This window comes from Aquarana catesbeiana, linkage group LG01 (assembly GCF_042186555.1).
Source record: "Aquarana catesbeiana isolate 2022-GZ linkage group LG01, ASM4218655v1, whole genome shotgun sequence".
Lineage (NCBI taxonomy): Eukaryota > Metazoa > Chordata > Amphibia > Anura > Ranidae > Aquarana > Aquarana catesbeiana.
Window position 1 is genome coordinate 273,023,778 of NC_133324.1, and position 13,459 is coordinate 273,037,236.

General features: G+C 40.8%; 1 protein-coding gene across 4 annotated transcripts in view; it reads right to left on the reverse strand.

Moving 5' to 3' along the window:
- Positions 1-13,459, reverse strand: part of TANGO2 (transport and golgi organization 2 homolog) — a 239,535-nt gene that overhangs the window by 160,423 nt on the left and 65,653 nt on the right. For all 4 annotated transcript variants that reach the window (XM_073628712.1, XM_073628722.1, XM_073628730.1 and 1 more), the window contains one exon: positions 7,418-7,536. In XM_073628712.1, coding sequence (XP_073484813.1) covers positions 7,418-7,473 — 56 coding nt within the window. In that variant the 5' untranslated portion in view covers positions 7,474-7,536. The remainder of the gene's footprint in view (positions 1-7,417; positions 7,537-13,459) is intronic.

Consider the following 13,459-nt stretch of genomic DNA (forward strand, 5'->3'; position numbering starts at 1 on the left):
CGGGACTACGAAGGGACGTTCGGGTACGCCCTTTTGCGCACATGTGCCATTCTGCCGACGTACATCAGTGCGCGGTATTTGGGAAGCGGTTAAAAAAAAAACCTATTAGATGGGCACCTTAATGACCACAACATACAGGGGTATAAAATACACACACACTAGGTTAAACTGGATGGACTGGTGTCTTTTTTCAACCTCACCAACTATAACTATGCAACAAACCGGCCATGTAAAAGGGGCCTTAAAAGGTGTTAATTAGTGAGCACAACACTGCTTTTATCCAGCATTGTAAAAAAAAAAAAAAAAAAAAATCTATACTATTCCAGTGCACAGTATTTCTGCTTTTATTATTCTGTCTGTGTTGCTGCTGGAGAATTCCCCTCACTTCCTATCTTATAAAATATTGTGAGCAAGACAGAAAATTAGATAAAATCTGACGAATCCTTAGCGGTAAAAACCTGACTGGGGTTCTAATCCTTTCCCATGCTATCCATTGCTGAGGGAAAAAAATCTGCTAGGATATACACAATTCTTATTGGGTTATTTTGTTCTGAAATGACCAGCAAATATTTCTATAGAAATATTTTCTATAGAAAACCCATAGAAATGCATTACAAAAAGGGAAAAAATAAAGTGCATTTAATTACAAGGAAAAATGGCGACACTTAAAAAGCCATTCTAAACAAGTGATCCCTTGTCATGTCATGATTAAATCTGACACATCATACATTTATTTGGGGGCATGACTATTTGAAACTCTAAGGCAGGGATATGCAATTAGCGGACCTCCAGCTGTTGCGGAACTACAAGCCCCATAAGGCATAGCAAGACTGACAGCCAAAAGCATGACACCCAGAGGCAGAGGCATGATGGGACTTGTAGTTTTGCAACAGCTGGAAGTCTGCTAATTGCATATCTCTGCTCTAAGATATACCAGCTAGGAAGGAAAATTCGGCAGTATTGGTGCAACACTCAGGAGGTGTATTCACAATCAATGCAAGGTTGTTTTCCTGTCGGGACCAATTGTTTATAATGTACTCTGTAGGGTTATATCCCCATTTAAAAAATGTTGTATATTTGTTCACAGTGTTCATTATCTGACACGCTGTGGAGGGGCACTAACCACATAAAAAGGGACGAATATTCAAATTTCTTCAAATCCTGAGAAAATGTATGATGATACAATCAACATTTCTCAAAGATTTCTTGTTTTTCTAAAATGCTAAGAGTTTATATTATCCGGACATATCACTTTTTTTTAGCAGAGTTCTTCTCGAAAGTTTTGCATCCGTGTCTAGAAGACATGAAATCTCTCATCTCTGCCAGCCACACAGCAGTTGCTAACAATAATTCACAAAACTTTTTAGACGAAGCATACATTTTCATTAGAAAAATAAAAATGTGAAATGAGTACTGCACGTATTCTTGACTTTCACATTTCTTGGAAACACTTGAGTTTATATCTTGATGGATAACACACTATCACGATGGTAGACAGATGTCCCCTAGAAGGAGTGCTGTGAGTCAGCTACCCTTAAGGCTCCTGCTGTGCACACATTGTCTGGCCATCTGTTTGGACAGATTCATCAGCTCACCATTACCTTGGTCCCGCTGTATATTATGAGTTGTCCCAGTTCCGAAGCTTTAGAAGAGACCTCTTTCATTAATCATTTGCCCTAAAAAGCTATGCAGGACATCCAACTGAGACATACACCTGACTGAAATGTTGTGCATGAAAAGACACAGTGAGGCAGGACATACAGAGATGTAGGCAAAGCCTGTTCCCACCAGCAGTCTATCATTTGATATTTTTTTGTATTCTCTAGCACACCAGCAGAAAGCAAGTTAGAGTGCCTGGTGTAACTTTAGGGAAACGAGTAGAGAAAAAAAAAAAAAAAAAAAAATACTGTAGGATGCCTAAATAGATCGGACACTTTTGACACTATTTTGGGACCATTGACATTTATACAGCGATCAGAGCTAAAAATAGCTGCCGATTAATGTGTAAATGTCACTGGCAGGGAAGGGGTTAAACACTAGGGGGCAATCAGGGGGTTAAATGTGTTTCCTCGGTGTGTTCTAGCTGTAGGGGGGGTGGGCTACCTAGGACATGACAGAGATCACTGCTCCTGATGACAGGGAGCAGTAGATCTCTGTCATGTCACTAGGCAGAACAGGGAAATGCCTTGTTTACACAGGCATTTCCCCTTCTGCCTCTCCTTGCTGCAAACGCAGGCCACCGGCCTGGTGTAGCTTTAGGGAAACCAGTAGAAAAAAAAACACTGTAGGACGCCTAAAATAGGAGTTTACATGTATTATTTTATATTCATACAGCTCACACATTTTGGGGCCATTTACATTTGTGTGGTGCGTTAATGAAACCTAACATAAATGCCTTAAGGCAGCCCACTGAATGTATTAGGTTGCCAATGTACCAAAAATCAGACCTTACACAAATTTGTGGGTTGCTTTAGCACGTTGGGATGCCATTCACCGCAACACAAGCAATGCGTACATGTGTAAATAAGCCCTTAAAAGTGAAATTAAAAAATATAAATAAATAAAAATCTTATGTATATTACAAAGCCTGTATTCCCACAACTGATATCTCAATTTTGTATGATAAGCTGGTTGATTATTTACAGTATATCTCTGAAAGTATCTAAAGCCAAAAAAATGCAGCTTACCGACTCTTAGATGTGGTGGCTACATTTTTTTTATTCATGCCATCTTTGCGTTATCTGTTGATGCTGCCAGTGACAAATTTCCTACCCAAGGGTGGTGATCACACACTGTATATCTATGGAGGCACAGCATTGTCGTCCTTGGACTGCAAGATCCGTCTATGTCTATAGCAGAAGTGCCCAACCAGTGGCCCAAGGGCCACATGTGACCCGCGGCCTCCTGCTCTGGGATGGTGAGTTGGCAAGCCCAGATCGTAGTAAAAAGAAAACAAAAAAAAAAAAAAATCGCAATAAGTGTATATTGATTGGTTTGCACAGAAGTCATAGCGTCTACAAAATAGGGGATAGATTTAGGGCATCTTTATTATTATTATTATTTTTTTTTTTTTTTTTTATTAGTAATGGCGGCGATCTGCGATTTTTAGCAGGACTGACATTGTGACAGACAGATCGGATACTTTTGACACCATTGACATTTATACAGCGATCAGAGCTAAAAATAGCCACTGATTATTGTATAAATGTCACTGGCAGAGAAGGGTTTAAACACCAAGGGGTGATCAAGGGGTTAAATGTGTTCCCTCAGCGTGTTCTAAATGTAGGGGGGGAGATGGGCTATCACTGACATGACAGATCACTGTTCCCGATGACAGGGGACAGTAGATCCCTGTCATGTTATTGGGCAGAACAGGGAAATGCCTTGTTTACATAGGCATTTCCCCGTTCGATCTCGCTACGATCACGGGCCACCGCTATCCTGCCTTTGTGGACTGACGTACAGGTATGTCAGTTTGCACAGGAGTGCCATTCTGCCGACGTATATCGGCGTGAGCCGGTCGGCAAGTGGTTAAAGTTTATGGGACCATTGCCAGCCATACAAAAAGGTTTTAAAAAACGGCGTGGGGGTCCCTTTGTGATGACACCGAACGGTGCATGCTGGGTCGGTGATGTAACCTGATTCAACAATAGAGAGAATATTATATATATAGATCACACACACTCTCTTCTGTCTGTTATTCTGAGAGTGGATTAGATTAGATATTTTGTTCCCTAACCATATAACTGGTTATTTATATTTACCACTGCATATAGATATTCAGGAATACTTTTTTTATATAAACTTTACATATTAACTAAACTATACAGCACTTTTTTTTTAGTTTTTTATCCGAGTAATCGCTTAATCGAAACAATAAATTGACCAACTAAATCAATTATGAAAATAATCATTAGTTGCAGCCCTTAGAGCCGGTTCACACGGGGGCGACTTGTCAGGCGACCTAGCCGCCTGACAAGTCGCCTCCCGTTCTGTACAATGGAACCGTTCTAATCGGAGCGACGCAAGTCGCACCGACTTAGAAGAAAGGTTCCTGTACTACTTTGGGGGCGACTTGCATAGACTTCTATACAGAAGTCGTCTTGCAAGTCGCCGCGGCAGTCGTGTGCAGGTCGCCTCGGTGAGGCGACCTGCAAGTCGTGCCGCTTCTAGTGTGAACCGGCGCTAAAGATAATTGCAGAGTCACCCTGCCCCAGTGACGTTCACTCTCAGTCTGCTGGTGCTTAGATTGTTGTCCCATAAGCTGGAAAATTTGTGAGATTGAGTGCAATAATGCCACAGTTTTGGGTGCAGATGAAGAATTTTCCATGGAATGAGTTATTCCTGAAGAAATGGTCATCTCAGCACAAGGCATGACTATAAAGTGTGCTCTCTAAACAATCAGTAATACAGAAGCTCTGTCAGGATTGCACTGCAGGGTATTTTCAATGTTCTTCAGCACATTGCTCAGTTCAACAAACAAGTACATGCATTCTTACTAATCTAGACAAGTTACAGTCACGATATTGTGGCTTCACACAACTAGCACAATGTACTAGAATTAGGAGCGGATTATTATTGTATTTTTTATTACACATTTACTACTTTCTTGATAGACTAGCTAATCAACTTAGAATATTTTACAGTACTTTAACAAAACGTACAGTACATTGAGTTATCTAGTATCTTGTCAGAAATAAATGGCTACCCACACATTTGCAAATAATCTGCAGATCTTCTTTCTCCACCTGTAAGACTAAGTCATATCTGGGCAGATGTGTAGTAGTAGGGGGCGCTATAAAGCTAGTAAAAAGCTAGCTACAACAATATATTAAAGTGCATAGTGCGAATCAATTCATATATTCATAACATATGTGCTTAGAAAAATTAACAGTAAAGTGAATATTTCATCAAAACAAAAGTCCATATATTTGTTGTGATACAACTTCAATCTTTACAACGTCACCAATGGCAAAAACTTCATATAAAATCACCCGGTGAATGTGAGTGAAAGGCCTACTCACCAGACCACCGTGACCTCTTTAACTAAAAAGAAGGTCGGTTTAGGCTGTGTTTTTATGGGTAAGGAATCTTGCTAATGTACCGGTATGGATATAGCTGGGAACCTTGTCTCCACCGCAGTTACCCATTAAAAAACAGATAAACACAGGATCATAGTGTAAAACCGTTTAATAAAAAAAACGATTAAAAAACTGAAGCCAAATGGCCGCTTACATGAGTTGGTGCCTTAGCCTGGCCCTGAGGATTATAGTGCACGTCACCAGGCAATTGGATGATGCAGTCATTCAGATTCCCCTTGTGGGACCGGCGTGCGTCCCACCGCCGTAGTGTTGTAAAACCGGAAGTGGCCGGAAATCATGTGACCGGGATGCGCCTCAACGTACGTTTCATTTTAAAACGTCATCAGGAAGCGTCCCGGTCACTAGGTAGAATATGTTTTATACCCCCAAGTCTAAACATGATTGGTGGAGCTAGTTCTTTCCCACCCACCCAGTTATCTAATGGGAAAGCTGTCATTAGCCCATGGAGATAATACTACTAACATAGATATAGATATAGCGGGAACAGAACAGCCACAATCCATCAGATGGTTTTTAATATAACTTTTTCAAATTATTACGTGCAACAATATTAGTAAATAGTATATATATGGTTCTCATTCATTTAACATAATATTATTACAGATATGTTTAAAAATGACAATTTAAACTATGGTGAATCTGGCAATATAATATATGTTTAAAAGACACCCATGTTTAATTCATAAAGTCTTCTAATTAGTCATTGTTAGAAAGCAATTTAGATCTACTTCTTTAATACATACCAGCGGGCTGTAAAGTGTCCAATTTATATAGCCATTTCGTTTCATTTTGGGAGACTGCTCATTTAAGATTAGTCCCTCTCCAATGTTTTTTTTAACTATCTATTGCATAAAAGGTAAGCAGTGTTGGGTCCCTATTGTGAAATTACCTAAAGTGGATTGACACACTGTTTGGGGAACCCATTTTTAATGTTGGCTATATGTTCGTTTTTCCTAGTATGTCATTTACGTGTGGTTCTACCCACATATTGTTAAGGACACGGACATTCTAGCACATATGTGACATTCAGAGTCACAAGAAATTAGTGATTTTATTTTAAAGGTATGGTTTGTAACTACCAACTGGACACTATAAATTCTTCTTTTTGTTCTTTTAGAGGTTTTACATGCCTTGCACCTAATGCAATAATGAAAAACTTCCCTGTCTAAGAAAGAGGAGACTGTTTTGGGGGGGATCCGGAATATTGGGGGCAAATTTCTTAATCCGGAAGCCCTCTTACATATAAAATGTGGTTTAGTAGGTAGAATTTTCTTTAAATCTTCGTCTTTCATGAGGATAGGCCAGTGCTTTTTAAATATTGTTTCAACCTCTTTATATTGATAAGTAAAGCCCGTAATGAAGGCTAAATCTGCTTTAAAGGCCACTTTTTTGTTTTTTTACAAAAGAGTTTCTCTATGCATGGAGAGGACATTTTTCTGCCATTTATTCAATGCCCTAGGAGAATAGCCCTTTTCTAAAAATCTTTTGGCAAAGATGGCTGATTGGATGTTAAAATCCTCTATGCTATCACAGTTCCTACTGATCTTCATTGTATTGCCCTTTTGGGATTGCTGTGAGCCAGGAATCTTGCTGATGTACCGGTATGGATATAGCTGGGAACCTTGTTTGTCTACCACAGTTACCCATAAAAAAAAAAAAAAAAAGGGGGGGGGGGCAGTTTACTGTCCTTCAGACTTTATGGGGGCGGGACTGTGCCCAGTGGGAGTAAACAATGCCCGATCTTTGGCATTTTAGGGGAGAAATAGTTATGTTGTCAGTGGCAGCAATTATGCCCCATCGGTGTCAGTGGCAGGAATTATGCCCCATTGTTGGTGTCAGTGGCAAAAATTATGCCCCACTGTTGGTGTCAGTGGCAGGAATTATGCCTCAAGGGCCAGATAAAGGCAAGCAAAGGGCCGTATCCAGCCCCAGTTTGGAGACCACTGCTCTATAAAGGTGCTGTGTTTGTGCTAGATAAATGACTCACATACACAAAATGTACTTGTGCTGAGAATAACTACAGTATGTTGACCTTTTCATTTTTAAATCCACGTTACCTTGTTATCATGTCAATCCTGCAATTAGTCACTGAAATGGGTCAAGTATGCAAGAATTCACAATTGTGTTTCTGCCTACCCATTCTGGGTCAGTAAATTGGAAACTAAATAGAAGCCTTGGCAACTAGCATTTTCATAAGCATTGGAAACCTAATTGTTTCTCTGAGTACAAGTATTCTTTATCCATTGTGCAGTATTATGCTTCACCCAGACTTGTTAATTCAACAGAAGAGCTGTACATAATGAAAATGTAATTACCTATATGCATTCTTGGAGACGGGGCGTGGATCAAATTTGAAGAAGATGATGCACATGAGGTCGCAAAAAAGTGTCAATACATGGACAATGTGTTATTTCATGGATGATTCTTTAGTTGCCTGTGGACAAAAAGTGAATAATAAGTACATATAAATAATCAAAAGAAATGTTTTTACACTTTGTGTTCCAGCAAACATTGCCTTTATTAAAAAGTTTTATCTTTCAATTGTTCCCATTGGCAACACTCAATGTTAAAAGCAAAAATGACACCAAAGGCATATTTGTATAAATAAGCAGCATTCAGCTAGATCACACAAAAACATTCTTGCAGCTTAAAGTGTCACTTAAATGGAAATTTAATATGTGGCTTTTCTAAGAGAAAAACTGGAAGGTAAATAATAAGAAATCCTCCCAGAAACAGAAGTTTTGATATTCTGCCATCATAGTGAAAACTAGTGCTTTAACGTCTGTATGATTAATCTAGAACTTGTTTTGCAGCAGCAGTAAAGACTTTGCAGTTTACTGGAAATCTGTAGCATCTCCAAGCCTTTAATATCAGCTAAGAAAAACAGGCACCACAAGCTGCCATCATGAAAAATAATGTATTCTGAAACTACATGCAGCTAGCACATGTAATAACATTCAGTATAGGAATTACTTTTTTGTTTCACATGCCTTTATTTACATTTTCCTCCATATTAACATGTTAACCAAGCTATCCAGCACAACAGCCCATGGTCTGAACAACCTGAAACATTGCCAAGGGCATTTATGCAGTTGCAAAAACAGAGGAAGATTTAAAAAGGAACACTACAGCAAAATATAATGTATTCTAATAACCAAATGAGGTTAATACCTGTAATGATTATATTCTGGATACCAATCTTTTTTTTCATTTCAGATACCTTTATTTTTTTATATTTATATGCAAGCCAAGCTGTCCAGCAAAAGCGACAGTTACATGGTTGAAAGAAATCATGTAACACTAATGGGGTTAGAAGAAATGGCCGCACACCACTGTAGATCAAAATCCCATTTGGACATCCCAAAACTACAAGACCCAGAATGCTGGGTAGACGCGTTTCACACACTTCATGTGTGCTTAGTCAACACTAATGGGGTGCTTGAATCGGTCACCTTTTGTTCACATGGTTTTAAACTCCTTAAAAAAACAAAAAAAAAAAAAAACAAACATAACAATTCATGCACAGTGTAGTGTACATTTTCAGCCTCAGCACACCTTGGTGACAGCACAAATGAACTACCATGCCACAGGCATTATCATTCCAGCCATGCCAATCCCGATGGCTAAAAATGTGAAACCCGGAAGAAGACAGGGTAAAGATGCAGAGGAAAGAGTAGAGGGAGTCAAGTTTTGTTCCTCTTTAAGGACTTATGTTCACAAATGGAACGCTGGCTGTTGCATACGATTACAATCCTCAAACACAAAAGTTGTGTCTGATCTGCTTAGCCTGCTATGCAAATGCATCTCAAACAGAACATGCTGCCTTCACTCAAGGCTAAGCAAGTCAAACACAGCCACAGAACTGTCATCCACTGTTAAGGTACACAAATAAACTGATCTGCCATTAAGGTGTTTAACCGCTTCAGCCCCGGAAGATTTTACCCCCTTCCTGGCTAAAGCGCTTTTTGTGATTCGGCACTGCGTCGCTTTAACTGACAATTGCACGGTCGTGCGACGTTGCACCCAAACAAAATGAACGTCCTTTTTTTCCCCACAAATGGAGCTTTTTGGTGGTATTTGATCACCTCTGTGGTTTTTATTTTTTGCGCTATAAACAAAAAAAGAGCGACAATTTAAAAAACCGCATTAGCTTTTTGCTATAATAAATATCCCCCAAAAATTATATTTAAAAAAGTGTATATTAATTGGTTTGCGCAAAAGTTATAACATCTACAAAACAAGGGATAGTTTTATGACATTTTTATTATTGTTTTTTTTTTACTAGTAATGGCAGCGATCTGCGATTTTTATCGGGACTGCAACATTATGGCGGACACATCGGACAATTTTGACACATTTTTGGGACCATTGGTATTAATACAGCGATCAGTGCTATAAAAATGCATTGATTACTGTAAAAATGTCACTGGCAGGGAAGGGGTTAAACACTAGGGGGCGATCAAGGGGTTAATGTGTTCCCTAGTGTGTGTTCTACTGAAGGGAGGAGCGGACGGTGCAGGGGCGATGACAGATCGCTGTTCATACTCTGTATGAACAGACGATCTCTCTATTCTCCCCTCAGAGAACCGGAAATTGTGTGTTTACACACACAGACCCCGGTTCTCCGTGTGTCAGTGCAGTGGCGGGAGCCCGGCGGTGATCGTGACCGCGGGGCACTCGCATCGGCTCGGGGGGGGGGGGGGGGGAGAACGCGTTTTTGCTTCCAGAAGGCCTGGTTCACACTAGTGCAATGTGTTTTTGAGGCGATTTGAGGTTGATTATGTAGTTCCACTTTTGAGTGATTTTGACGCAATTTTACTCCCGTGCAATATTGATGCAATTTTTCATCCCTAGTAGTCAAAGTGCTGCTGCTGTGGCTGCTTTGCCTGGAAGAAGAGTTGAGGGACAAAAAAAAAAAAAAAAAAAAAAAAACACAAAACTGCTTTCCAAATCACATAAATCGCATACACAAGTGATTTTGTGGGGTAAAAATCAGGCTAGAGTCACACTAAAGTAGCACAGGAACCTTTTCCAAAGTCACTCTGTGCTGGGTCACATTGATATGAATGCACACCATTAAAAATGATGTTATTCCCATGGTCATGCAAGGTGTATTTTAAATGATAGAGACAGAATATCAACCATCCAGAAAAACATAACACAAACAAATGCTATAAATTAAAGTGATTGTAAATCTTTTTTTGTTTTTTTAAATAACATGTCATACTAAGGCCTCATATACACTGCTGCTGGTAAACGAACGTTTAGGAGCACGTTGGGCATTTTTTTCAACTGCTCCTGAACTCTCCTCTATGTTATCTTATCAGTACATGTACACAGGGTCATTTATAGTTGTTTCTAGGCAGTTGAGTTGAGGCTTTTTTTGGAACCTAAAAAAAGCGTTCAGAAGCTGTGTTTAGAGGCATTTCAAACGCCAAACGTTTAGCCGCATTTCGTTTACAGGCGTTTTTCATTTTTGGCTATTCTAAAAAATTCTTCAAACGCTTCTAAACACAAAACGCAGCTAAAAGCGGCAAAACGGAAGTTTTAAACATGGGTTACTATCTGTCAAGTGAAATCGTTCAGGAGAGGTTGTAAAAACATCCCGTGTACACAAAGCCTTACCTCCACTGTGCAGCTCGCTTTGCACAGAGTGACCCCGATCCTTGATTTCTGGGGTCCCCCAGTGGCTCTTACGGCTCCTCCCTGCATCGTATAACCCCCTAGGAGAAGCGCTCTCCCGGGGGGGGGTTACTTTGCGGGCGCACTCCCCAGTCCAGCATTTGCATCCATAGACACGAATGCCAGACTCGGCACTGCCCCCCGGCGCCCGCGTCATTGGATTTGATTGACAGCAGCAGGAGCCAATGGCTGCTATCGATCTATCCAATCAAGAGCTGGGACTCTGTCGAGAGAGGGACAGCGTGTTACCGCTGAGAGAATTCCAGGGCTCAGGTAAGTAAAACGGGGGGCTTGAGGGCAGGTGTCTGCCAGAAGTTTTTTCATCTTAATGCATAGGATGCATTAAGGTGAAAAAACACAAGGGTTTACAACCCTTTTAACCTCCCCGGCGGTATGATCATTTCAGATATTTGATGTTGAAAGCGGTACAATTATTTTGATCAGAAATTTGGCGTTTTATATTATAGGCTGTAATTCTTAGGAATAATTCACTTAAATCTGTCAAAACAAGAGTCTAGTAGACATCCCGGGTATGAAAGTTTGAAAAACGAAATCATAAAATTATAATAATTAAAACAACTAATACAATATTTAAAAATTATTCAATAATGTAATCAAATCAAAAACACTGAAATTTGTTCAGTTGCAGAATTGTCGCTTTCGTTACTTTTAGTGTTTGATGACGGATTTCCCCACAAATCACTATTACACAATTCTGCAAGGGATTCTAATTTATTATCTATTATTTATTATAATTTATTGTTTTCTAGCTAGTCTGAAACCACTTTTGATGTAAAAGGACAGTTTTGGTTGCTATGGACAATCTCCAGTTTCCAGGCAGAAAGAACAGTTCTTATAATATAAAACTGCATGCAGGACACTGGACAAACCACTAGGGACAAAGGGGATGTGTAATTATTAGATACAGTATACTGTAATCTTACAGATTAAAGTACTGTATCTATACAGTGTGTTTTACTTTTTGAATTTGGCGCCGAACTCCGTCCCCGTGTGTCGCAACGCTCACAGGTAACGGAGCTCGGCACTGTGAATCGAGCGAGACACGGCGGCTCGCAGATCACAGCGGGGAGTAGGGGTGCTAACATAATTGTTGCATCGCGATTCAGGTGTCCCCGATGTGGCATCGATGCCTAAGGACTGGAAAATCGATTGCGGGTGAGGTCATGACGACTAGCCCCGCCCCTCCCGGGAAATCGCTCGGAGCGTTTTTTCAAAATTACTTTATTTTAATAAATGCTGTATTACAATGGATGATGTGCCCCGCTGTATGTGCTTTTTAAAAAACTATGTCACTTCATACCGAATTTCACAGTGGTACGATACATGTGACTCCCGGCCCGTCCCGCCCCTCTCCGCTCTCCTCTTACGTCTCCCCTGAGTGCTGACGTCAGCTGGGAATTCATACAGCGGGGCTCATCATCCATTGTAATACAGCATTTATTAAAAGGAAGTAATTTTAACAACAGTAAGTAGAGTACAAATGTGTTTGTACTCTACTTACACCTCTCGCTCCGTGCTGACAGGTCCCTGGCTATCCTGTGCACATTCCACTGTTAACTCCTAGTGTGCTGGAAGGTGCAAACAGGAATGCCAAGGAACTGTCAGCACCAATGGCTGCATTTGATGGGGGAGGTTCAGTATTTTTCAGTTCGCGCCCCCCCCCCCCCCCAAAAAAATTTTGAGCACCAGCTGCCACTGGTCAGTACAAAGACAGTACAGGGAACTTCACAGGGCTGTTTGTCATCTGTGGATTGTATTCCCTGACCTCCCAGCAGCAGTGTGTGTGTGAATGCCTGTACCCTGCAGTGCACCGGATTACTGCACTTTAAGGGAGTAAGGTTATTTTTAATTCAAAGCAGAGTTCCAGTCAATTCTTTGTTTATTAAAAGTCAGCAGCTACAAAAAAAGTGTATCTTCTGACTTTTAATAAAAAGACACTCACCTGTCCCACAATCCAGCAACGTGGCCACCCAAACCCTCCCTTCTATCCCCTGCCTGTCCACAGCGCTGGCAATACTACTGTGGGCATCCGGCTGTGACAGCTTGCAGCTTCACAGCTGGGTGCACATGTCTCACTGTGCTGTCCTGCATAGCCAGGCAATCTTTTGGGAACTGTGATGTGTCCCAGAAGATTGCAGGGTGGAAGGGCCGCCTAGGCGGCCCAAGCGGAAGTGGGAGCTCGTCAGTAATCGTGATGCATCGCGGAATCGAATCGAAACGTTGACCAGATAATTGTAATCGAATCGTGAGACCAGTGAAGATGCGCACCCCTAGTGGAGAGACATCTCAGGATCCAGGGGACAAGGTAAGTAAACTCTACAAGGATCCTGCGATGCAATCCCGAGTCTGGCTCCGGGATACCGCTTTTGGTATTGAAAATCCACCCCGAGCCAGACTCGGGAATACTGCTAGGGGGGTTAAGTTTCAGTTCAGTGAGTAAAATAAGTATGTGATCCCAAGTAAAACATGACTTAGTACTTGGTGGAGAAACCGTTGTTGGCAAGCAGAGGGTAAGACGTTTCTTGTAGTTGGTTACCAGGTTTGCACACATCTCAGGAGGGTTTTTGGTCCACTTTTTACGATCTCCTATAAATCCTTAAGGTTTCTTGGATGTCTCTTGGCAACTCGAAGTTTCAGCTCCCTGCATACATTTT